This window comes from Drosophila ananassae, chromosome 2R, assembly GCF_017639315.1.
Source record: "Drosophila ananassae strain 14024-0371.13 chromosome 2R, ASM1763931v2, whole genome shotgun sequence".
Lineage (NCBI taxonomy): Eukaryota > Metazoa > Arthropoda > Insecta > Diptera > Drosophilidae > Drosophila > Drosophila ananassae.
This window is the reverse complement of record NC_057928.1, coordinates 16,542,772-16,565,981: the sequence shown is the minus strand read 5'-3', so window position 1 is coordinate 16,565,981 and position 23,210 is coordinate 16,542,772. Positions and strand designations below refer to the sequence as shown.

The window sequence follows — 23,210 nt, the reverse complement described above, 5'->3', positions numbered from 1 at the left end:
TGTTGTATTTTATATTTAGTACATATTTTAAGTATATAATTGTTAAATTCTCAATGCACTTGACGCTGGACTATAATTAATCTAATGTAATTTTGACTTCGTTATTGGTTGCATGTGCCTATATCAAAGAGTTTAAAATGTTTCCTCATTTTAATTATAATAAACCTGGAAAAATCATAACTCTTTAATGATGTGATATGTGATTTAAATCGAATAAGTTTGAAATTATAAAAAAACCCGCTCTAGTTCCATATTCCATCATTCCATACATTTACTTTTGCGTTTTACAACCCTAGTTCTGTTAGGCCACTGTAAACATACAGCTGCGCTGTTATATTTGAATAAACAACTTAAGAATGAAAACAAATGTGTTTTGTTTCTGTTTTCATTAAAATTAATATCTTTTGCCTCATTATTTGATTAGTACTAGTTATTATTTGTTGTACTTTCAGCAAAGTTTCCATTCAAAACAGCTGTCTGCCGGCACCTAGAGTGCCCTTGAATGACATTGCACCCTACTTTTAGCAGATCGGCGTATTGGTTTTAAGTTCCAACCGCTACAAAATTTCAAATAATGATGAAAGCAGAGCTTTTAGGCAATGATTACCAAGGGCTATCGAACCTATTGGCTTTAGAGAAGTCCAGAGACACACCCCTAATCAAAGATAATTTCTGTCGGACATCACGCATTCAAGATAGCGGTTATCTTAGTCGGTGTGGCTGATCAGATGTAGCTTATCAGTGGGAGGCGAATTTCGCTGCGCTGTGGCTGACACTCAATTTTCATCGCACGCAAACGCGGGTAAGTCGTCCAGTTGGAATTCAGCCAGCAGCAGGAAAACTCCAGAGAGATGTCGCTATCAGTGGAAACCGTGCCCACAACGATCTACGAGGGTCAGAAGCCAGGCACCAGTGGCTTGCGCAAAAAGGTCAGTTTGGAAAATTCACAGATCTTTTCACTTAACTTATTTAACAAATTTTTAAATCTCTTCATCCTCAAAGGTTAAAGTTTTCACCCAACCCCATTACACTGAGAACTTTGTCCAGGCCATTTTGGAGGCCAATGGAGCTGCTCTGGACGGTTCCACTTTAGTGGTTGGCGGCGATGGACGATTCTACTGCAAGGAGGCCGCCGAGCTTATTGTCCGCCTCTCTGCGGCCAATGGTGTTGCGAAGCTATTGGTGGGTCAGAACGGCATCCTGTCCACCCCCGCAGTGTCCAGCCTGATTCGTCACAACAAGGCCTTGGGTGAGTAGCTTCCTAGTTTTACAGCCTCCACTGTGCTCGTAAAGATTTTAATTGATAAGACCCATCCCTCCGTAATCAACTTTTGTCGCGCTGCTAACAGACAGAGGTCCCTGGGGTCAAACCTGTAACAAAATAATTTAAACCAGTTAACAGTTACCAGTTACTATACCGTTGTTCCAAAGCCGAATTTAAAAACAAAAGATTCTTTTGGGAACAAATTTTTATTTTGTTGCCAGCCATCTACATCTACTGATAAGTTCTGTATCAGACTAGAAGTAAACAAGCTTTAATGTTCACAAGTATTTTACAATTAGGAACATTTCTGGGACTCATAGTGTCATTTCTATAGATTTTCGAAATTTTGAAAATAAGTTACAAAATAGCATGTTTCTAGATTTTAATGAAATTTGTGGAGGATCGATCTACGTATCGATTAAGGTATTCCGCTCAAGAATCGGATCATTGTAGCCAAAGATATAATCTTCGCTGGGGACCATATTATGGCTCCATGCACTTTTATAGATTTTTGAAGGGGGCCCTTCAGAAAATTTTGAAAAAAATCTGAAAAATATTTTGTTTCTAAATTTTCATGCAGATTTATGTAGAATTGATCTACGAATCGATTAAGGTATTCCGCTCAAGAATCGGAATATTGTAGCCAAAGATATAGCCTTCGCTGGGGGCCATATTGTGGCTCCATGCACTTTTATGGATTTTTGAAGGGGACCCTACAGAAAATTTTGAAAAAAAATCTGAAAAATATTTTGTTTCTAGATTTTGATGCAGATTTATGGAGAATCGATCTACGAATCGATTAAGGTATTCCGCTCAAGAATCGGATGATTAATGCGAAAGATATTAAGACTTTTTGGGGGAGAAACTGTCTTTGCTGGACTGTAGTGTAGGATCCCTAATCCTAAAATAACAAACACAAAATTAATTCATAATTTAAAATTGCTCGTTTCCCTAGGTGGTATTGTCCTGACCGCCTCCCACAATCCTGGTGGCCCCGAGAACGACTTCGGCATCAAGTTCAACTGCGAGAACGGAGGTCCCGCCCCCGATGCCTTCACCAACCACATCTACAAGATCACCACAGAGATCAAGCAGTACAAGCTGGTGCGTAACCTCCAGATTGACATCTCCAAGGTGGGAGTGTCCACCTACGACATCGCCGGAAAGACCTTCACTGTGGAGGTGATTGATTCGGTGGCCAACTACGTCCGCCATATGGAGGAGATCTTTGATTTCGCCAAGCTGAAGGACTTCGTCAGTGGCAAGGCCACAGGAAAGCCCCTGAAGATGCGCATCGATGCCATGAACGGTGTGACTGGATCCTATGTCCGGGAAATCTTTTTGAACCGTCTGGGCGCCTCCGAGGCCTCGGTGGTGCACACCACCCCGCTGCCGGACTTCGGTGGCCTGCATCCGGATCCTAATCTGACTTATGCCAAGAACCTGGTGGAAACTGTGGCGAAGGGAGACTATGATATTGGAGCTGCCTTCGATGGCGACGGTGACAGAAACATGATCATCGGCTACAATGCGTTCTTTGTGACTCCCAGTGACTCCCTGGCGGTTATTGCCCACTACCTCGAGGCTATTCCCTACTTCCAGAAGAACGGAGTGCAGGGCTTCGCCCGCAGCATGCCCACTGCCTCGGCGGTTGACTTGGTTGGCAAGAAGCTGGGCAAGGAGGTCTTTGAGGTGCCCACGGGATGGAAGTACTTCGGTAACCTGATGGACGTCGGAAGGCTGTGCCTGTGCGGTGAGGAGAGCTTCGGCACTGGCTCCAACCACATCCGCGAGAAGGATGGTATTTGGGCCGTACTGGCCTGGATTTCGGTGATGCAGCACACGGGCAAGGGTATCGAGGACATCCTGAAGCAGCACTGGTCCGTCTATGGACGTAACTACTTTACCCGATACGACTACGAGGAGTGCGCTTCGGATCCCTGCAACGAGATGGTGGCCACCATGGAGAAGACCATCACTTCCCCCGAATTTGTGGGCAAGAGCTTCTCCAGCGAGGGAAAGACGTACAAGGTCAAGGAGGCCGACAACTTTAGCTACACGGATCCCGTTGACAAGTCGGTGGCCACCAAACAGGGACTTCGCATTGTCTTCGAAGACGGCAGCCGTATTGTGGTGCGCCTCAGTGGAACTGGAAGCTCTGGAGCCACCGTGCGGTAAGTTTTTCAAAAATATTACTTCTCTGTCTCCCGAAATGACCAGTTCTCCTTGCAGTTTATACATCGACTCCTACGAGAAGGAGAATGTTTTGGGACAGGCCGCTGTTATGCTGAAGCCACTGATTGACATCGCCCTGGAGATCTCGCAACTGCCCAAGTTCACGGGCCGCACTGCTCCCACCGTTATAACGTAAAGAGCATCCTGGCTTGGACAAGATTCCTGAGATTATCCACTAATGCCCCTCCATCGAAAATCTCCCAAAAGTACCTCAGCGAGGCATTTCCTTGTTATGTTTCCGATTTATTAAAGTTTGTGTAGCCCAACCAGGTGGATCTTGGTCTTCATTACTTAAATGGCGTGGCCATATACTCGAACTCGCTGAGCAGAATGTTGGGAATGCGCTGCTGCAGTACCTTCAGTGGTAGTCCAGCGATGTGTATGAATTCTTGCAGAAAGTGCAGGCTGGTGACCACATCCGGACCCAGAACTTTATTGTCCCTGGAAGATAAGATACTGCATTGCAAGAGAATCTTTCGAAAATAAGAAGAAACCTACGTTAACTGAGCTTCCGATACCGTCACCACATACTGGCTCATGTAGGAGATGTAGAGCATTTTCACGTTCATGTGGAATTGCTGGAGGATCGTTAGCAGTCCCACAATGAAAGGCACACAATCGATCGCATCCTTGGCCGTCTTGGGGAGCAGGCAATCAACATTTGGGGAATGTTGCAGACGCCCCAGGTGGGCGATCGTAAAGAGGAACAGGAACAGAGACACGCTGTGGGTGTTTTTGGTGACAAGGAAGACCTGTTCCAGGGGCTCGTAGTTTCCCGTGTAGAGCAGGATGTCCTGCAGTTCAGTTAGCATACTGACACCCTCTTCATTGCAGAGATGATTTCCAAGCGACAGTTCAAGCATAAGGGCGCTACGAATAGAAAATTTATTAGAGAAGCCTTCATTCCAATTAGGGACATGTATCCTTACCGGTTCATTGTGTCGGCCGTGTTGGCCAGCAGCTTGGCTTCACACTTGCTGCTGAAGTTCAGTTCCCCGGCGATCTGCTGTCGCAGCAACTGCTTCTGTCCCATGGAGAGAACCCAATCCAAGAGCGTTGGCCACACTTTGAGCCACCTTTGGGTGTAACCCTGGTAATACTTCAGTGGCTGTTTGGCCACCTCGGGCGGTGGAAAATCCCGGGCCTCCAGTTCCTTGGTTAAACTAGCCATGGCATCCACCCACATACGATCCGTGGTGAGATTTCGCTGCAGTCGCTCCAGATTGCGCCTCAGATCATCAGCCAACATGTGCGCATAAAGACGCTCCAGCCCCACCATTCCAGCCGGAGCGAGAGCCTCCCGGAGCATTCCAAAGAAGTCGGATCCAGCTAAGATTTTCGAGTGAGAGCCCTTCTTCTCGTACCACGTGTTTTTGAGACTCAGGTATATGGTGTTCTTTGGCTCAGTGCAGCGCAGGATCTCGTGAGCGAGGCGACCAATGAAGTTGTTGGAATTGGAGGAATCTCCCTGCAGTGGTGGAAAGTTGGGAATGGGGATGATCTGGCTTTGGTATTCCGATTGCCACTCCTGAACTTTGTTCTTCAAAAAGGCATTGCACTCCTTCTCCACATTGTAGTTGATGATGCGCTGCGTCTCCTCCAGCAGGATGCGCAAGCCCTGGACCCTTAGATAGTCCTCAATGTACTCGAAGGATCTACGATACCCTTCGATTGTCTTGCCCAGAGCTTCCAGCTTCTGTTGAAGGAGCTGAACGGGAGACTTTCCTTTTTCGGGCGCAAATACCAATCCCAAGTTGTAGGCCTCGGCCAAGTGGTTGACCAGCTCCTTGCGTATTCCGTCCTCCAGCAGCTGTTTCGGATCAAGTTTGAGCACACCAACCAGGGTGGTCTTCATCATGAGGATTCCTTTGGTGAAGACAGCAATAGAGTTGGTCAGCTGAGCCACCTTGGCTCTCTCCTCAAACTGGGCATACTCCTTGAGCTTCTCCTTCTCCACGCGGGTGGGAAACTCTTTGATCACATTCGTCAGCAGGTGGATTATATCCGCCAGAATGCTGAACATGGTTTCTGGAACGATTTGCAACACATTTCGCAGAAAGTTGGCCAGCTCAGTGCTGTAGTAATTGGAGACGGAGGCCAGGTCTTCGCTCCTCGCCTGATTGATCCTCATCAGCGGCACCTCCAGAGTGCTGGCCAGCTTCAGGAATATCGCCCGAATATCGATCACTGCATGCGGTTGTCTCTTAATGTGGTCCTGCATTATTGGCATGAAGTCCTGTCGGAGGAGATGCCAGGCGTAGCTGAAGTCCGAGATCATTTGGATGTGTATCTCGATGTCTTCTTTAAGGTAGATTATCTAAGAAGGAATCTAATTATTATAACATGTGAGAGGGATTATGACACCGTACCTGGGCCATCCTGTTCAGCATGTCCCTCGTCTCCTGAAGCTGCTGCTTGACCAGCATATTGGCGTGGAGATTGTGATACTCCTGCACCTCGTCCAGGGCCTGCATCACCTGTATAATCATTCTTCCCGACTTCTGTGCCCGGCTCAGCTCCAATTTCTTCAGTCGCGCTGCCACTTCTCCAAACCATTGCTGCAACTGAGTATTCGGCTCGATCTTGGCCAGCGGTCTGGAGCCATCGAAGGCTTCACTTAGTTCCAGCACTCGCTGCACAGCCTCCTCCCGGCACTTCACCCAGCGACTATCCCTGCTTTGGAGAATCTCCGTCAGCAGCTCCTTGACTCTGAGCTCCATTTGGCTGCAGTTGATCATCAGTTGGTACAGAGCCTTTCGATCAAACTGGAGCTCTTCCAGGAGGAGTTGATAGATCTTTTCAGCCGCACCAGTGGTATGGTGGAAGACAAAGACCTCCTTGGAGGTGTGTAGGCTGTACCAGCGAAGTAGAACATTCGATTGCCGCATCAGCAGGATTATCTTGTTGGCGTGTTCCAAAACAAAATCATCGCACAGGACACCCTCTTGGCAGATGTCCTGGGTCCTCTGATGAATCTTAGCCAGCTGTTCGTTCTGCTGCTGGCATAGGAACTTGATGGTTTCCCGGCTGATAATGTTGCTCAAGGCGGACCGGGCTGCGGGGAAGTCCTGCCAGGCATCCACTAGGTTCACTGTGACACCCATGTAGACAGACAAACACCAGTTGTCGCAGAAGAACTTGTCAACGATCTCGCGCATTTGGGATCCCTGGGAGTGCAGGACCTTGGGGCAGAAGTAAAGGCACACGTACAGCATGGCGGCTTGCGTTGACAGCGCCGTAGACCGGTGGGCGGGATGTGGGTAGAGCGTTAGCTGGTTGTAGATGTCGTCGCAGCGAATTCGGGCCACCACCAGATCCACAAAGTCATCATCGAATCGAAAACGAGAGAAGTAGGCCTCTGGGTATTTGGGAACAGATAGCTTTTCGGCAGTTGCCGTCGCCTGTTTGCCAGTAAGAGGAGCAAGGATCTGCGATGCCTGGGCAGGATGCACGTATCCCGTAGACCTCAACAGCAGACACACATCGTGGATGTTGCTCTCGTCGCCGCCCGGCGTTGACTCTCCTCCGCTGTAGCGATAATAGGAAATCAACAGACGCTCCCGCACGTCGCCAGGGAGATGAAAGTCTAGGAGGAGTAGTATCACCCCAAACAGGTACAAGGACTCGCACAAAAGCTGACGACCCTCTTCGTCCTGCAGCACCGTCTCCAGGGTCTGCTGGATGTAGTAGCCGCTGTTCAGCTCTTCGATGTACTGCTTCAGATCGGTGGCATAGTGGTGGATACTCTGGAAGGCCAGGTAGAACCGGGTGATCAACGGCAAGTGGGTGCGCACCTCGTCGTCCACCTCGGTGAGCCCCTAAAAAAAAATTGGATGAATAATGAACACAAAATTGGTCATGAAAGTCCAATCCTCACTTGGTTCTGCTCAATTTTCTTCTCGTGCTCCTCGGCCACCTTGAAGTAGCTAAAGTCCACAATGACCTCCCCATATTTCGCCTTATCTGCCTTTGTATCCAATCTAAGGGGAGTGGCAATTAGTCCATCTGGATCGTGAAAATGGCTCAGTTACCTGTATATGCTGGGAACGTAGTCCTTAAGCCGAAGAATCTCAGCTATTATGGAGTTGCCCACGGACACTATGTTGAGAAGATTCTGTCCGCAGGCATTGTTTTCATGGAGGAAGTCGGTCATTGTGCCGGGAACAGCATTGTTTACGCCTTGGTGAGTCCGACTTTGTCAATATAATAGTGCTGTTTATAATATATCAAAATAAAGTGACTTGGTAACGAGTCACTGTTTAAATTCCTGAATTGTGTGACCGGAGCTCATTTTTAAACAGTGTTGACCAACACTAATTTTGGTTTAAAAACTTTGGCGGGCGTAGTTTTGATATATAGTTTAATTCGATCTGTGAAATAAAACGTATTTGCGTAGCAATTTTTAAATTTTATGCATAAAAGCCATAATAAGCACATTTAAAATTAAAGACAGGCTGAATAACATAATGAGTATATTTTAGAAATGTGTTCGAGCGATTTGAAATTAAAGTGCGAATACACATTAAAAAATAAAAACAAAATATTAAAAATAAAGTATTTTCCAATAAAGTGTTTTTTTCTGGTTGAGTCCAAATGTAAATTTGGTTCTATTTATTTCGTGTTAGAAGTTCTGTATGGGGTCTACACAAAATTTCAGTAATAATTAACATAAAATGAATATATAAAAATATCAATAAAATTATTTAATTTAATTCAACTACATAAAATTTAATGAATTAACTAGCTAATTAACTGAGATACCGTTACATATTCCATCCGTTGTAAAAAATTAATTTGTAAATAAGTAGAAAACACTGTGCACAACATTTCCCATTTAATAATTTTTGCCGTGCTCAGTTGAAAAGTTTTCTGAATTTTTTTTTATTTTCGCTTAATTTTAAAACATAATAAGTATATATACTATTTATATATATTCAGTTGTATGCCTACCAAACTATGCGCTGTGTTTACGGTTTGCTTTGCCTGTTTTTTTTTTTACGTTTAATAGATTAATTTAATATACACACAATGAATTTCTTTCGTTTTTGTTTTAGGTTTTAGGTTTTTGTAAATTTTGCTGAATTACATCAATTGTTTGTCAATTAAATAGATTTATATTTTACAAGAATTATCTGGCTAATTGTATAAAAATTTGTCTATTTTGTGTGTGTTTGTGGGCTGGATGATTTTTTGTATATTCGGGGTGATTTGCATTCTGGGACTTGGAGAGGCCGATTTTTGGTCAGTTTTCGGACCTTTGCACAAAAATATTTAATGCACACTTATAGCCTAGTGAACCGTGTTGTTACATTATGGATAAACGAGCGCCACTAATAAAAACATAATTAATTTTTTGGAGTGCCAAGAAGGGTCCTTGTCAGCTCGAGAATTTGTTATATACGTGTGTGTTGTTTTTTACCTAATATAACTATTAGAAAAATCGTAGCCTAGCCTGTATTTACAATTTGTTTGGATTTTTTCGCGATTTCGGATAATTTCACAAAAATTTGTTTTTTATACAATAGGTTTGTTTTTTTTTGTTATTTTTTTTTTTTTAAATTACATCGTTTTGTTTAAACAACTAGAGCTAATTCAATGTACGCCCGATATTTTGTTTGCTTGCGTTTTGATGTGTTCTGTTTAGATTTGTTTCTGTTAGCTGTTCTGCCGGATCATCTTTTTTTTTTTGATCATTTTTTGGTTTTAAAAACCAAAAACCGTCGCACGCGCACACTCTCACTTGTTGTTTCGCTTAATATCTAGGAATTATGCTTCGTTTTCGTTTAACAAACTAAGCTAAATAATTAAATATTAATGTATATGTTTATATCGTTTAGATAAGGCCGTCAATGCAGTTAATGCAAACATTATTTTACAAATTACAATTCAAACGCCGGCTCACTGCGGGTTTTCATTTTTTTTTTTTTTGTTTATGCTTTTCTCGTAGAATTTTTATATTATTTTACTTTCTGTATTCGTTTATCGTTTACTTTGCTCTGGTTTTTGGATTGGTTTGGTTTAAGTTTTACAGACAATTTATTGGGGGGCGAAAATAATAATAAACGTATTTTAAATTATGCTTAAAATCAAGTGCGATTAGAAATTAGAATATAAGTGTATAAAATAATTTTAAAAATTAAATAGGTTTGGCCTAACTAAAAAGAAAACAACAAGAGGGTTAGGGTGGATAATAGGCATGAAGGATGCGGTAAAATGGAGGCTAATTAATATTGCAAATGAAGGAAACTCTAAAGTGGGAGGAGACACAACGACGCCACCACGCCAGCCCCGAGAGCGGGAGCGGTAGCGGAAGGAGTGGGCCAGCGTGGTGATGACGGCGATGCGATGTACGATGGACAACAGCAGCAATCACTTGAGGTACGTCTTGAACAGCATGGGGCTGCGACAGAACTCTCGTTCCTGCTCCATGTAGAAGAGCATATCGCGTAGGTTGACGCGCTTGATGCGCGGTCGTAACGTTGTTGGCACCGATCCTGAGCTGCTCAGCAGTCCACTGCTACTGGAACCCTGTCATTGTTCATTTTTATTAATTTTTCTTCTTAACTGAATATTTTTTCATTATCTGGCACATACCACTCCCGCACTGGCCGCATCCCCGTCCAATTTAAGCTTCTTTCGCGGTCCAATTGCCTGCAATGCCGTCAGATTGGCGTCCCTCTGGCGCAGTTCCTCCATTTCCGCGCGCTGCATCTCCTTGGCCTACGCCGGAACATACATTTTAAGAAAAGGTTTCTCTAAGTAACACCAGGAGTACTCTTACCCTCGCCTTCATCTTCGCTTGCTCGGGATCCTCCACTCGCGATCGCGACTTGGCCGCTCGCAACAGCATCTCACGTTCCAGCTCCTCGTGTCGTTTTTGCTCGGCCTTGTCGAGCTCCTCCAGAAACTTGATCTGGCCGCGGACATCCTTAGCGGTTTCGTACCGAGGATCCAACTGAAAATGTCATCCATTAGCTCTATAATGGTATATAATGGTAATAAATAGTTACTGACCTTGATGACATCAATGCGGTGCTCCGCTATCACAGCCAACTTCTCGACAATGTTTTTCAGCCGCTCCTGGCAGGCGTGCGATATCAGCACGGCCACATCCTGCGTCGGTTCGTCCAGCCCAGCATCCGTGGTAATGGCCCTTATTCGAGCCTGTAGCGCCGGCAGGTTCAGGAACACCTCATCCTTGCAGGAACGGATCTGGGTGCCAATGTTTTCGGTACAGCCGAGAATCCTCTGCGATTCCTCCGCCAGATTAACACCGCCCATGGCAGCCACATCATTGATGTCATCATCCCCGTACATCGAGGTCGACATGGAACTCTGCTGAAAAAACGAATTGGCCGTAGTCGCTGCACCCGCTGCTCCACCCACGCCAATTAACTTTCCATCCGCATCCCGGCCGTCCAGAGCATCGCGCTTCTTTTTACTGATAGCTTTGCTGATCATCGTCGGGGGTTTCGCCAAGGTCTTGGCTCCGATGGGCGTGAGCGAGGCATTGATGCGTTCCATGTGAGGCGGATGCAGGGACGGCGCCTTGATCTCCACTAGCTTCGGCTCGAAGTGATTGTTGTTGTTGTGGTGTAAGGAGTTCTGCATCTGTTCGCGGGCTCGCAGAGCTTCGGGTGGCAAGTGGACCGTGGGCAGCGATGGCACCGGCAGCGATGTGGACGACGCGGAGTTAATGGTGGACAGAACGGAGAGCGTGGGCGTCGGCGGCGGACCGCCGGAAATGGCGGCCAACGAGGGCGGGTGCAGGCTGGGTGTAATGGCCTTGATCTGGGTCTGGCCCACCTTGACGGCAGTGAGTTTGCCCGCACTGTTGGGCGCACTATTCGGCGGACGGGTGGTGGCTCTGATCTGCACCGATCCAGTGCGTTGGAGCTGGGCATGTTGAGGTCCCCGGATCTGTACAATGTTCTGAAGAACAAAAGGGATTATAATTTAGTATTATAATGGGAATCATGGAAGATCTCCACTTACCGCTTGTCCTGGAACCTGCAGCGAAGGTATCTGACTCCGAATGGCTCCCGTACTGACCAGACGCGGGGTCGTCGGCAGTCGAATGTTGGGCGACTGCTTCGATATTGTGGTGTGGCCGATGGTGGGTCGCGGCGAGTTCAGAGCATTCGGCGTAATCATCCGCACCTGCGTCTGTCCAATGGTCGTTGTCTGGCTGGGGCCTATCGGACGGATTTGCGCTTGGATTTTCTGCAGAGGATTACCAATAGATTAGACCACTTTTCAGATGCATTTCTCAGTGAGACTTACGGGCAGCTGTTGAGAGAGTCCGGCCAGGCCAAGAACATGCTGGGGCGGTGGCTTGATGCCCTCGATAACCAGCTCCTTGGTGAAGAGAGCCTGTCGCAGGAGCGGTAGACTCTTCTTAAGGAATCCAATGAGACAGGGCTGCGGGCTGGCGTTGAGCAAGCGCTCCAGGCGATCGCAAAACTCCTCCGGCTCAACATTCGCATTGACCAGCTCCTGGATGAGGGTGCGCACATTCTTCTCCACCGGCTTCGGTTCCCGTGTCGACAGCTCGATTAAATTGGCTAAAAACTTGCGACACTTTTCTTTGGTATTTCCCTGCTGTGTGGTCGTCGTTGTCGCCGATGCTGTTGTCCCGCCACCCGTCGTCCCTGCTGATCCGGCTGTGTTGTTCTGTGCCGGTATCGTCTGAATCTGTGTTATCTGCGGCAGGTGCGGCGCCTGCGAGTTCAGTTGCGTCAGATGGGGCGGCTGCGAGGCAGATGTGTAGCCACCGGCCACCGAATTGACAATAATGTTGTTGGAGGCGGTCGTGTTGGGCATAGACTGCAGAGAAATAATAATTTTAATCAATTAAATAGTCAAGAACACGGGGGAGTGTTAAAATTAGTGCAAAAATAAGATCAATAAGCATTAGAATTATTAATAAAAAAATATAGAATCCAAAAATGTATAGAAGAATAAAGATGATAATGATGGTTCTTTTGAAATTTTTAGGATGGCGGCAGGGTAGAGAGAGGTCCTTGGTCTCGAATGAGTGTGCAAAGGGCGGGGGGTTATGACTGGGAAAATGAAATGATTTTCGGGGCAATTGTGGTATGCAGTTTAAGACAATAAACTGCATCCAGTTCGAGTAGATTTTCCATCCCATTGATAACACAGCAGCCCAGCGCACATCATTTGGTGAGAAGAGACGATGCCCTAGAAACAGCAGATCGTGGACAGCGCAATATAACTAAATTGAATCGAAATCGAAATAAGGAGACAGTTTACACAACGCAGCATGCATGCAAAACGTAGCTAAGAACTATCCGCACATGTATCTCAGAGATACATATGCTGGATATGAAACTAAAATGATGTTCGTGATAACGAACCGAAAAAAAAAAATACACAACTGAAGCATAGTATCAAACAGACAAAGTAGAACAGAGGAGAGTATAATTGAGACAAATTTTATGGTATGGATGGATGGATATCCGGATGGCACATCTCTTTACGTTTTGCTTTATCTTTATGGTGGCTGCCACATTGGCAGCGGCTGCAGCGGCAGCAGCAGCTGATGCCTGTTGCTGCTGTTTTTGCTGCTGCTGCTTAAGATGTTGCTGTTGCTGTTGCTGTTGCAGCTTCTGTTGTTGTTGCTGTTGTTGATGTTGCTGCTGCTGGTTAGCGGATAATTTGTTGCTGTTGTTGTTGTTGTTGTTGGTGGTGGTGGTGGTGGTTGTGTTGGAGGTGGTGGTGGCATTGATAATACTGTTATTACTATTATTGTTGTTATTATTATTATTATTATTATTATTATTGCTGGATGGGATTGTGGATGAAGAAGTACGGACAATCGTTTTGCGAAGTGCTATGCTAGTGCTGGCGGTAGTGCTTGATGCTTGTTGTTGTTGTTGTTGTTGTTGTTGCTGCTGTTGCTGTTGCTGCTGAGATTGCTGCTGCGATTGTTGTTGTTGTTGTTGTTGATATCTACTTACAGCTGCAGCCGGCACAGTTTGCAGTCGTATCTGTGTAGTTGAGGATAGATTTGTGGTGCTTGTTGTGTTGTTGTTGTTGCTGTTACTGCTGCTGTTGTTGTTGTTGTTGTTACTATTGTTGCTAGTATTTGTTACTGTTTGTGTCACCGTCGGCGGACCCGTCGTCGTACCCACACGCAACAGCTGGAATCCATTGTCCGTCTTCACCAGCAGTGCCGGGGTCTGGCCCGTGTTCAGTGTGCTTAAAGTTATCTAAAATTAAAAAAAAAGAGAAGACAGAGACTCGATTTTGTCAACGGCTGCATGGTGACGGTTTGCTTTTTTTTTTTTTTTTTAGTGCGAAATGTGTGTGGGTGGGTGGGTGGTGTGGTGTGGTGTGGTGGATCTGGTGGGAGGTTAGAGGCTTGCCATGTGGGGGGTTAGTAGAAGAAGAACCCACCACAACAAACGACCTTATCTCAAGCATATATCCTTTTTTTTGTACTCACCGATGGACTCTGCGGTCTCACGCCCGCCATATGCGAGTTGATCACCACACGGCTGATGGGATTGGCGGGTACATTCTTGGGCTGCTGTTGCGCCGGCGCCTGGTGACGCATTCCCACCACAACGCCCGCTGGCAGCATCGAGTTCAACAGCGGCTGACCGGCCTGGGCAAAAAAACATCAAAATCATTAGTAATATTTTCGGGAGAAGGAAACTTATAGTTGGGAGTATAGAAGGGAGTATCATAGTTCCTACAGCATGCAGCAGTTCGCAGTTGGTTCATCATCGTCCGTTCACACATCAAAGTTACAAAACAAAGGCATTTTCCGAAAAATATACATAAGTATATGATATGTATGTTGTGCTGACCAATTTTTGGTGGCGTTTGAATTTTGAAGGGCGTGTTTCTTTACTGGAGTGGTTCTACACATACTTTGAAGCGAGCGTTTTAAGCAAAAAGTTCTACAAAAATAATATTTAAATGCAAGTGATTGGGAGAGAAGCAATCCGCTAAATAAAATAATTAAATTAATAAGTAGTTGGCGGGATATTGGTGTTTTGGAGTTGGCAGTTGGGACATAAAGCGGTTGAAAGCAGAAAAAAATAGTAATAAGAGTAACCAAACGTGTTTTATTTTTTTCCACTACATTCCGATTTGAGAAAAGGAGTTGAGGAGGAAGTTCTTTGGCGGATTAGGGAACAGAATAGTGGACGAGACGAGTGATGCGACTCGATGGACTTGCAATATTTCGTCGTCTAACGCCCGAAGTGGAGCTAGTTTAGCATTGATGTGGATACCTGATTGATGGTCTTGGTCATGGTTACGATTCCTGCTGGTGCACTTGAGACTAGACCCGCCGGCAGGGTGACAGCATGGTGGTTGGATTTAATAACTAGGGTTTGTGTTTGGGTGGCACCTACGGATTGCGTCTGCTGTGTCCCCGTCTGTTGCATTCCTGGATGCTGTCCGGCTCCGATCCCCGCCTGAATCGTCTTAATTGTTGTTGTATTTGGCAGCTGTGCCGTCGATATGACAGCTCCGGGATTACCGGCTATATTGATCGTTCCATTGGCCAGTGGCTGGCTGGTGGTGAACGTTATCCGATTGCCGGCAGCTGTCTGGCTAGTGTTCATCGTGCTGGATGCTTCGCAGGCGGATGACAGAAGGGGGGAGTGTATGTGTTGAGTGTGTGTGTGTGTGCTGGAGGAGAGCTGGAGCGCTAGCTAGTTGTTTCTGATCCAATCCAATCCAATCCGATGCGATCAACTGCTGCTGCTGCTTCTCATCCTGTGGTGGGGTTTCTCCAGTAACAGAGTCCTTTGCATGCCAGCGGCGAACTAAAAGGCAAGTGGTTCAACTTTAATGTTTATATACAAAAGTGGGTGGGTGGTGCTGAGGGTAGAGGGTGCAGGGGGTGGGTACAGGCACACGACTAGGGACAGATACAGGTAGACTTCGGCTGCTACCTGTATCTTTGTACCTGATCCCTAAAACGGCAGATGTCTGGAGACGTGGGAGCAGGCCAATACTGTATCACACCCACACATATGTACACACAACTAACACACACATACGCGCGTAATTGCAATCACCTTGGCCAAAAAGGCTGAAAGCGGTCGCGGGTGCTCCGCTGAAATGTGAAATCCGAATTCCGCGACCCGCCGCAGCTGCCGCCGCCCTCCTTTCTCTCACCCGCACGTCTCTACCGTCCGTCCGTCCGACTGTCAGTTCGTTTGTCCGTCGCGTGTGTTATCTTGGTTCCACTGCCCCCGACTCTGTTGGGTCTTTTGTTTTTCCCCGATTTGGCGGCCAGTGGCGCCCGTTCTTTTATCCGCCACACACTCACACACACTTCGCGCGTCCGATCGCTCCAACGGACAGATTCGGACGCTGGGGAAACGCTTTATTTTGATTATTTTGATGTACAAAAAAATTTGGCAGCGCCACCACCAGCTATTTCTATATCGTTGGATTTGAGTGTTGGTAATCGCGAAATTAGCTCTCTCGCGGCGCCATTTTCACGAATGCGCGTGTAAAGCGGAATGGTGAAAGCGGCGTTGCCGGACCGATGGCATGAGCAGTGTTGGAGAGCGCACGTCCCGAGGAGGCAATTATGATCCATGTAATTTGCTCCAAAAAAATTAATAGCTTTGAAGTAAATAATGTAATTTTTTAAGGGTATGGGAAAATTCGGTAAAAATCAAGTAAGAGTATGCAATTTGGCCCCATTAACTTTCTCTTATATCAAAAACATGTTTTGGGACAATTTGGAATCTGGAGCAGCCCGTAGATTAGTAATCTTTCCTGCTTCCACGGCCAGCGGGCGGCGGCATGTACCAAATGTACATATGTACGCTATACGTTGCTGCATATGTCGGTGCCTGCATGTGTGTGTGTGTTTCGGTATCAGTTTTGTACAATGTACAGCCTGCAACCGTCGGTGACAGTTTTCCAGCCACGCGGCCAATGCACTCACTTCAATTCATTTTGCGTTCGCACTCGGTGCACTGGGGCGCATTTTAGACGTTTTCCCGTTGCGATTCGCTGGCGATTTAGCCGAAAACCGAATAAAAATATTGTTTACGGACCGCCGTTGCGTTGCGAAAAACTAGCTGGGTAGGGTTGCCATTTTGGCTATTTTATTGCTAATTCTAGCTATTGTGAACAGTTTAAATACTTTTGGCTAGAAATCTAGCTTTTTTTAAGTCTGGCAATGTTTCAGTGTTGTAAGGCCTTGAAAATGATTCAAAACCAATGTTTTTCAAAATTTATGGCAAGAATTATGTTCATTTATTTATATATAACGATATAGCAATGGAAATTTTAAGTCAAGGTCAAAATATTAACATTTTTTTCTAAATAAATAAATTAAAATGTTTTTTGATTTTTTCTTCTAGGTAAAATTGAGAAAGATTAAAAAGAGCAGGTAAAAATTGCGAATATACGCCTTTTTTTAATGTTTCCAAATAAAAAAAACTACCATTTGGGAAGTCCCTATAGTATAGGGTCTTTATGTTAATTATTGAGAAACCAACCCATATGCTATACATAATTTGAATTTTTATTATCCATCTCCTGACGTCATAGTTGGGACCCCGCAGACGTTAATAATAAAAATTCAAACTGATAACTTGCTGAAATAAAAGAACATTTTTGGGGAACCCAGTTCAAAGTAGAAAAAAAAACTCGTTATTTCTGCAGTTCTTTGGCCCGCCATATCGCTTTGTCTCTGTCGCGGTGCTCAGCATTTATGTTAACAAGACTCGAAAAGACCGAAAACGGGTTAACGAAAAATTAATCAAAGACCCTACTTAATGCCACGATCGCATCGCAACGTACTTGGCGACGTTTGGCGTGTTGTCAGCCTTTTGGCCAAGAAACGAGCAACCAGCAACCAGTTGTGTGGTGTGTGTCTCTGAAATTGAATTAATTTTTGTACATTTTGCATTCGCATGGTTTATTTTTATTTTATTATCTAAATCCTATTTTTATATGGCTTAAGATTAATAATGCATGAGTATTCTGTCATTATGCTAAACTAACCGAATTACATCGATCAATAACGCTTATTTACAAAAGTCTCAAAAGTGTCACACTAATGGAAACCCTTAATTCTTCTTGTTCCAATTCCGGTAAACATCGAAGGCACTTGTTGGCCGGCTGGTTGTGGTTCGGTTTTGGCCAATTTCGTATGATAGCACCGTTTTAGCAGCTTTCTTCACTTTGTTCTCCTGGTATTTAGCATAATACGGACTGGTGGTGGTTTCATTTTTCGGTTTCGGTATCGTAGTTGTGGTTTTTCCATTTTGCAACAGATTTGCGGTGGTTTTTTCAAATCTAGCTTTGAATTTCTGGAAGAAGGGATGATCGAAAGGATCCTTAGTTGTGGAAATTTTACTCGCTGTCGTAGTCGAGGTGAATAAATATGGCCGCGGTGTAGTGCTACTTTGACGAGTTGTCGAGTAACGAGTGGTTGTAGATCTCGTTGTTATGGGCTGGCGAGTAGGTTGATTTACAGCTATGTAGTTGTAAGGAGACCTAGTTGTTGTTGGTCGAGTTGTAATAGGGCGGTTTGTTGTGTAGCGAGTTGTTGCAGGACGTATTGTAGTAAAGCGAGTTGTTGCAGGTTGGCGAGTAGTTGGTGTGCTAGTTGTTGTAGGGCGTGTGGTTGGGAAGCGAGTTGTTGGAGGGCGAGTTGTTGGCGTACGAGTTGTTGGCTGGCGAGTTATTGGCGTGCGAGTTGTTGGCGTGCGTGTTGTTGTGAAGCGAGTTGTTGGCTGGCGAGTTGTTGGTAGACGAGTTGTTGGCGTGCGAGTTGTTTGAATATAACTAGAGGTAGTTTTTCCAGATTTTATAGGCTGAGAGGTAGGTATATAAAAGCCAGAAGAGCGAGTTGTTGTCTTAACTGTGGAAGTTTGACGAGTTGTTGAAATGTACTGAATAGGTGGACGGATGGTAGGCAGAGCACTAGTCACTTTAGGCCTAGTAGTTGTTGATTTTGGTCTGTTAATTGCTGTGGTTGTAGGCCGAGTAGTTGGACGAGTTGTTGGGTAAGGAGTAGTTCGAGTAGTTGGACGAGTGGTGGAACTAGAGCGAGTAGGTGCTGGAGATGCTTTCGTTGTAGCCGTATAGCGATTACCAGCTATGGTGGGCTTAGCGGTTGTTGTTGATCTGCCAGATGCTTGCCGAGACCAAGGCGGCAAGCTGGTCGTTTTGGCCGTAGATGAGACTGGTTTGCTTGGGGCCGCTGTGAAGGGCCTCTTCGTGGATGTCGTTACAGATTGCTTTGTAATACCCGATGTACTTATGGGCTGCCTTGTAGTTGGTGTCGTGGCTGTCGTGGAGGTGGCCGTAAATTTAATCACCTCATTGCGGAAGCTGTCGCTGCTGACATAGGGCCTCGAGGCAGGGGACTGAGTGGGCTTGGGCCTCGACTTAATGGGTGCTTGAGCTGGAACAATTGGTTGGCTAAGCAGACTAAGAAACGGATTCTGGGCATACGAGAAGCTGTCCCCTGCAGGGTGCGGCGTAATCACAGAATGTGGAATAGAGCCTGGGGCTTTTAGGAAGGGATTGTGATCGTAGCTGGGCTTTTGGGTGGGAGTTGCAGTAGCTGGGGGTGTCGGTAAAGGTTTCTGCTTGACTTGATTGCTTGAAGAACCTTTCTGAGGCTGGAGATTCTGCAAAAATGGGTTTGCGGAATATTGTTTAGTGGGTTTCTGGGGCTCTTGAGAAGATGGAATAATATTTGTAATTTTATTTGTGACTTTTGGCGGCTGCACATGATTTTGATTTAACTTAACGCCCTGGAGATTTTGCAGGAAAGGGTTCCCCGCGTAGTTCTGGCTCTTAACTATCGCCTCTTCTGGTTTTTCCACTATGGGAATGACTTTTTCGGCCTTGGAGATCTCATTCCCGTCGAAGCAGTCGCTCAGCTGTGCCAGGCTCTGACCCCGGCAATGACCATTGTAGACTGTCCAGGCGTTGAAGCCATCCCCTGATAGTCTGGTGTGTTCCTCGTGAATGGTGCGGATGCACTTGACATCGTCGGAGATGTCCGAGTCCAGCAGACTATCGCACTCGATGTGGCAAGCTTTCCCGCTACTCTGATCGTGAGAACACCAGTAGAGATCGCTGATCTGGAACAACCCATGATCGGCACTGCCATCGGCATTCAACCGCCCCACAGCCGCCGTGTTGAAGGAGGACTCGTGCTGGGCTATGCATACCCAGGTGGGAATCTCCTTCATGGGCATCCTATGCTTGTGATACAGCTCCTTGGCCAGTTCACAGCGATTATATATTTTTCCCTTTGGCTTCGCCGGAGTCTTCCTAACCAGATCGTTTATTTGTGGTTTATATGGCTTAGTCTCCTTTTCCGGGGTAAGATCCTTTCCCTCAAAACAGCTGGCTATGTCCGCTCTGGTCTTCTGCCTGCAGTGACCGTTGTAGACCGTCCAGGCGGTGAAGCCATCCCCTGATAGTCTGGTGTGCTCCTCGTGAATGGTTCGAATGCACTTGACATCGTCAGAGATGTCCGAGTCCAGGAGGCGATTGCAATCGATGTGACAGCCCTTGCCCCCATCTCCACCGCCATGTGTGCACCAGAACAGATCGCTGATCTGGAAGAGACCGTGGTCGGCACTTCCGTCGGCGTTGAGGCGCCCAACGGCGGCCGTGTTGAACGAGGACTCATGCTCGGCGATGCACACCCAGGTGGCTATATCCTGCATTGGAAACTTGTGTGAGAAATACAACTCTTGGGCTAATTCGCAGCGATTGTAAACTTTACCCGTGCGTGTATAGGTTGTGTGATACTGTTGTGGTTGTTGCTGAGTGTAGTGTGTCTGATAGTGTGTGGTTTGGTACTGTGGCTGCTTAACATTATAGAATGGATGGGCTGGCGTTTGACCCTTGAAACCTCCACCCCCAATGGCATTCGGATACTGCCTTGGCGGAGCTGGAGTGACTGGCAGACGGGGACGCAGGAAGGGATTCCCCTGATAGCTACTGACCTCCCTCTGGTAGCTCACTGTGGGAGCTGGTGGTCGGTAGTATTGGTTCTGCTGCTGCACCTGGACCTGACCAAACTGATAGGCATAGCTGACCTTTGGCTTCACGGGAGCTCCTCCTCCAATCGCATTCGGATGCTGGTGCTGATGAGCCGGCGGCTTTGCGAAGCAGGCAGCCACCTGCTCGTAGTGCTGATTCAGACAGTTCCTTTTGTAGACCGTCCAGGCGTTGAATCCATCTCCGGAGATCTGAGTGTGCTCCTGGTGTATCCTCCGGATGCACTGCACATCGTCGGCTATGCTCGAGTCCAGGAACTGGTTGCAGGTGGCATGGCATCCCTTGCCGCCCCGCTGATCGTGGGTGCACCAGAAAAGATCGCTGATCTGGAACAGGCCATGGTCGGCACTGCCATCCGCGTTGAGTCGTCCCACAGCCGCCGTGTTGAAGGAGGACTCGTGCTGGGCTATGCACACCCAGGTGGGGATCTGGGGCATGGGAAGCTTGTGCTGGTAGTAGAGTTCCTGGGCCAGCTCACAGCGACTGTAGATCTTTCCCTGGGGCTGGATCTGCGCCACTTGCTGGTAGTGATTCGCGGCAGGATAGCTGTGGACCTGAACTTGCTGTGGTTTTTGGTAGGAGGATGCCACTGCCAAGGCACTAGCACCAACCTGCTGCACTCCACATCCCGCCACGTACGATCCTGGATCCTTGCAGTAGGCGGCGTAGGCCTGCCAGGCCGTGAATCCATCGCCACTGATCCGCTGATGCTCCGCATAGATCTTCCTCACGCACAGAACATCGTCGGCGATGTCGTCGTCCCGCAGCCTGGAACAACTCACACCACAACCCTTGCCCTGGCCCGGCGGCGAGCACCAGTAGACGTCACTGATCTGGAATAGCCCGTGGGATCCTCCGCCGAGGCCAGTGCCACCGCCAAAGGCGGCCGTATTGAAGTCACTGGAGTGCTGGGCGATGCACACCAAAGTGGCCACTTGCGGGGCCGGCAGACCGAAGCGATGCTGGAGGAGATGGGCCAGCTCACAGCGATCAAAGATCTTGGCGGAGGCCAAAACCGGGAGCAGGAGCCAACACACCAGCCACTGGAACATCTTGATTGCTTCTGAAACCCGAGACCGGAGCAAACACTCTTTTATAGAAGAACTCGGAACTCCGAACTCAAAACAGAACAGAGCACACACAAAAAATGGAGCAAGATCCTGGGCTCATTTAAAATTCAAATGATTATCTTTCGGGGTGATTTTTAACGCGTGTCGGGTGAAGCGAATTTTTTTTGTCGTTTTGTCGTTTATTGAGTTTTAATTTTATTATTTTTTAGGTGTATCTTTTTACAGCTGCGTGCGTTCGCGCGTTTCGTTTGCGACTGAACTGGCCGGCGGTCGCATCTTCAGCCCAAAGTCAATTTGAATATGACGATACGACGACTATAAGTCTCAGTTTGGGTGACTGCCGAGCGAGACAAACTGGTTGCCGTTCAGCCCCAGTCTCTGGGGGTCTTCTATTGCATAATTACTATGGCTGTGGGGATCTTAAAAGGTTCTCCCTGCCTCCCATCTTCGAAAAGAATGGAAACGAGGAGAATCAATCGCTCGATTCGCTCATAAAAAATTTGTTAAAATAGTTAGAAAGTTCTGCAGTCGCTGGGGCCATTAGCTGATCATTTGCCTGATGGAATTAATTTGTGATATTTATGGGATAGACTGGCTGGGGATCGGTCGAATTGCTAGCGTTTTTCACGCGTTTTTAATCGCCTCGTAAGTCTTAATCAGAATACACTAAAAAATAATTGCAGGTTCAATTCCCAACTAATTGATGAATATTTATTAAGGTTTTAAGAAAATCTATTTGCTGAAAAAGGTACTATATTTAACATCATGATTAAAATTTTAAGAGGGTTCTTTAAGATCTTGAAAAATTAATTTCTTTTGGTCTGATTCGGTAAAGTTTTAAATTAAAATAATATTTCTTTGATTACCTTGGGGGTATATTTTTTAAAACACATCCTCCTCAACCTTAAAACAATATCTGACATAACTTATGCAAATTTAACCTTTTGTAGTCTTTTTTTTCAAAGTGCATCGACATTTTGTGATTTGCGGCTGTCAATCAAAGCGATGAAGCCCCACCCCTTGGATGGAGACTGGGGACTGAGTGGTAGGTAGTGTCTCAATCGTATTGTAATGCAAACACCTTGGGATCAGCTTTGTTTACCTTTCCTGGGTGAAATATTTTTGTTTGCATAGCGGACTTGGTCAATCGACTTTTATTTTTTCGTATTTTTTAGTTTGTTGCCTCCGTTGCTTAAGCTTTTGAAATTAACGTAGTTTTAGACGATTTGCTGTTTCTTTGATAGCCAATTTGTTGCAATCCGAACTGCGTTTTAATTGCCAGTTTGTGCAAATTGCTGGGCCGAAAAATGCCAAAAAAATTGGCTGCTGATTGATTAATACCCGGGTTCCCTCTTCGACCGGCCAACTGGTCTTGAACTTGAGTCATTCCGAACGGATCGATCAAGGCTATAACTAGGCAAAGTGCTTTTTGTGGTTAGCATTGGTATATGATTTAGAAGACTTCGCTGCTGGCCTAATGAAATGTTTAAACAATCATTTCCAAGGAAACTAATATTAGGCTTAAATATTCAATAGAATTTACTAATTAAATCTAAAAGCCATTCCCGAAATTCACTTTCTCAGAAAAGAGATTAAGAATTAAA

The 23,210-nt window shown here is 46.1% G+C and overlaps 4 protein-coding genes across 11 annotated transcripts; 1 reads left to right on the top strand and 3 right to left on the bottom strand.

Moving 5' to 3' along the window:
* Positions 1-613: 613 nt before the first annotated feature.
* Positions 614-3,768, top strand: LOC6493193 (phosphoglucomutase). Its single transcript, XM_001957200.3, has 4 exons — positions 614-929; positions 1,003-1,249; positions 2,220-3,438; positions 3,497-3,768. Exons 1-4 carry the CDS (start codon positions 852-854, stop codon positions 3,633-3,635), a joined length of 1,683 nt encoding a protein of 560 aa, XP_001957236.1. The 5' UTR covers positions 614-851; the 3' UTR covers positions 3,636-3,768.
* On the bottom strand, positions 3,722-7,781 carry LOC6506790 (WASH complex subunit homolog 5). The gene is made up of 6 exons (XM_001957201.4): positions 7,531-7,781; positions 7,377-7,479; positions 5,869-7,317; positions 4,429-5,816; positions 3,998-4,369; positions 3,722-3,940 (listed from the first exon to the last, which is right to left on the bottom strand). Exons 1-6 carry the CDS (start codon positions 7,650-7,652, stop codon positions 3,787-3,789), a joined length of 3,588 nt encoding a protein of 1,195 aa, XP_001957237.1. The 5' UTR covers positions 7,653-7,781; the 3' UTR covers positions 3,722-3,786.
* Positions 7,782-8,351: 570 nt separating this feature from the next.
* LOC6506789 (transcription initiation factor TFIID subunit 4) lies at positions 8,352-16,626 on the bottom strand. 8 transcript variants are annotated; one of them, XM_032454646.2, is made up of 10 exons: positions 16,443-16,626; positions 14,764-15,303; positions 13,968-14,129; positions 13,000-13,731; positions 11,783-12,325; positions 11,495-11,722; positions 10,514-11,431; positions 10,281-10,454; positions 10,094-10,219; positions 8,352-10,027 (listed from the first exon to the last, which is right to left on the bottom strand). In XM_032454646.2, exons 2-10 carry the CDS (start codon positions 15,097-15,099, stop codon positions 9,869-9,871), a joined length of 3,378 nt encoding a protein of 1,125 aa, XP_032310537.1. In that variant the 5' UTR covers positions 15,100-15,303; positions 16,443-16,626; the 3' UTR covers positions 8,352-9,868. The 8 variants fall into 8 exon arrangements, with proteins under 8 accessions (XP_032310537.1, XP_032310540.1, XP_032310541.1 ...); XM_032454649.2 differs by having other exon boundaries at positions 14,887-15,303; positions 16,443-16,625; XM_032454650.2 differs by having other exon boundaries at positions 13,480-13,731; positions 16,443-16,624.
* A 787-nt stretch (positions 16,627-17,413) lies between these two features.
* On the bottom strand, positions 17,414-21,885 carry LOC6506788. The gene has a single exon (XM_001957203.3). It carries the CDS (start codon positions 21,586-21,588, stop codon positions 17,575-17,577), a length of 4,014 nt encoding a protein of 1,337 aa, XP_001957239.1. The 5' UTR covers positions 21,589-21,885; the 3' UTR covers positions 17,414-17,574.
* Between the last annotated feature and the right edge of the window lie 1,325 nt (positions 21,886-23,210).

Bases quoted from the DNA above. Each gene is read 5' to 3' on its own strand.
- LOC6506790 (XM_001957201.4), bottom strand. From the start codon at position 7,652: ATGACCGACTTCCTCCATGAAAACAATGCCTGCGGACAGAATCTTCTC. The intron at 7,318-7,376 runs GTGAGGATTGGA...ATTTTTTTTTAG, and splicing joins AGAAAATTGAGCAGAACCAA to GGGCTCACCGAGGTGGACGA. The intron at 5,817-5,868 runs GTACGGTGTCAT...ATTCCTTCTTAG, and splicing joins TGCTGAACAGGATGGCCCAG to ATAATCTACCTTAAAGAAGA.
- LOC6506789 (XM_032454646.2), bottom strand. From the start codon at position 15,099: ATGAACACTAGCCAGACAGCTGCCGGCAATCGGATAACGTTCACCACC. The intron at 13,732-13,967 runs GTGAGTACAAAA...TTTTAATTTTAG, and splicing joins TGAGACCGCAGAGTCCATCG to ATAACTTTAAGCACACTGAA. The intron at 11,432-11,494 runs GTAAGTGGAGAT...TTTGTTCTTCAG, and splicing joins TGCAGGTTCCAGGACAAGCG to AACATTGTACAGATCCGGGG.
- LOC6493193 (XM_001957200.3), top strand. From the start codon at position 852: ATGTCGCTATCAGTGGAAACCGTGCCCACAACGATCTACGAGGGTCAG. The intron at 930-1,002 runs GTCAGTTTGGAA...TCATCCTCAAAG, and splicing joins CCAGTGGCTTGCGCAAAAAG to GTTAAAGTTTTCACCCAACC. The intron at 1,250-2,219 runs GTGAGTAGCTTC...TCGTTTCCCTAG, and splicing joins TCGTCACAACAAGGCCTTGG to GTGGTATTGTCCTGACCGCC.
- LOC6506788 (XM_001957203.3), bottom strand. From the start codon at position 21,588: ATGTTCCAGTGGCTGGTGTGTTGGCTCCTGCTCCCGGTTTTGGCCTCC.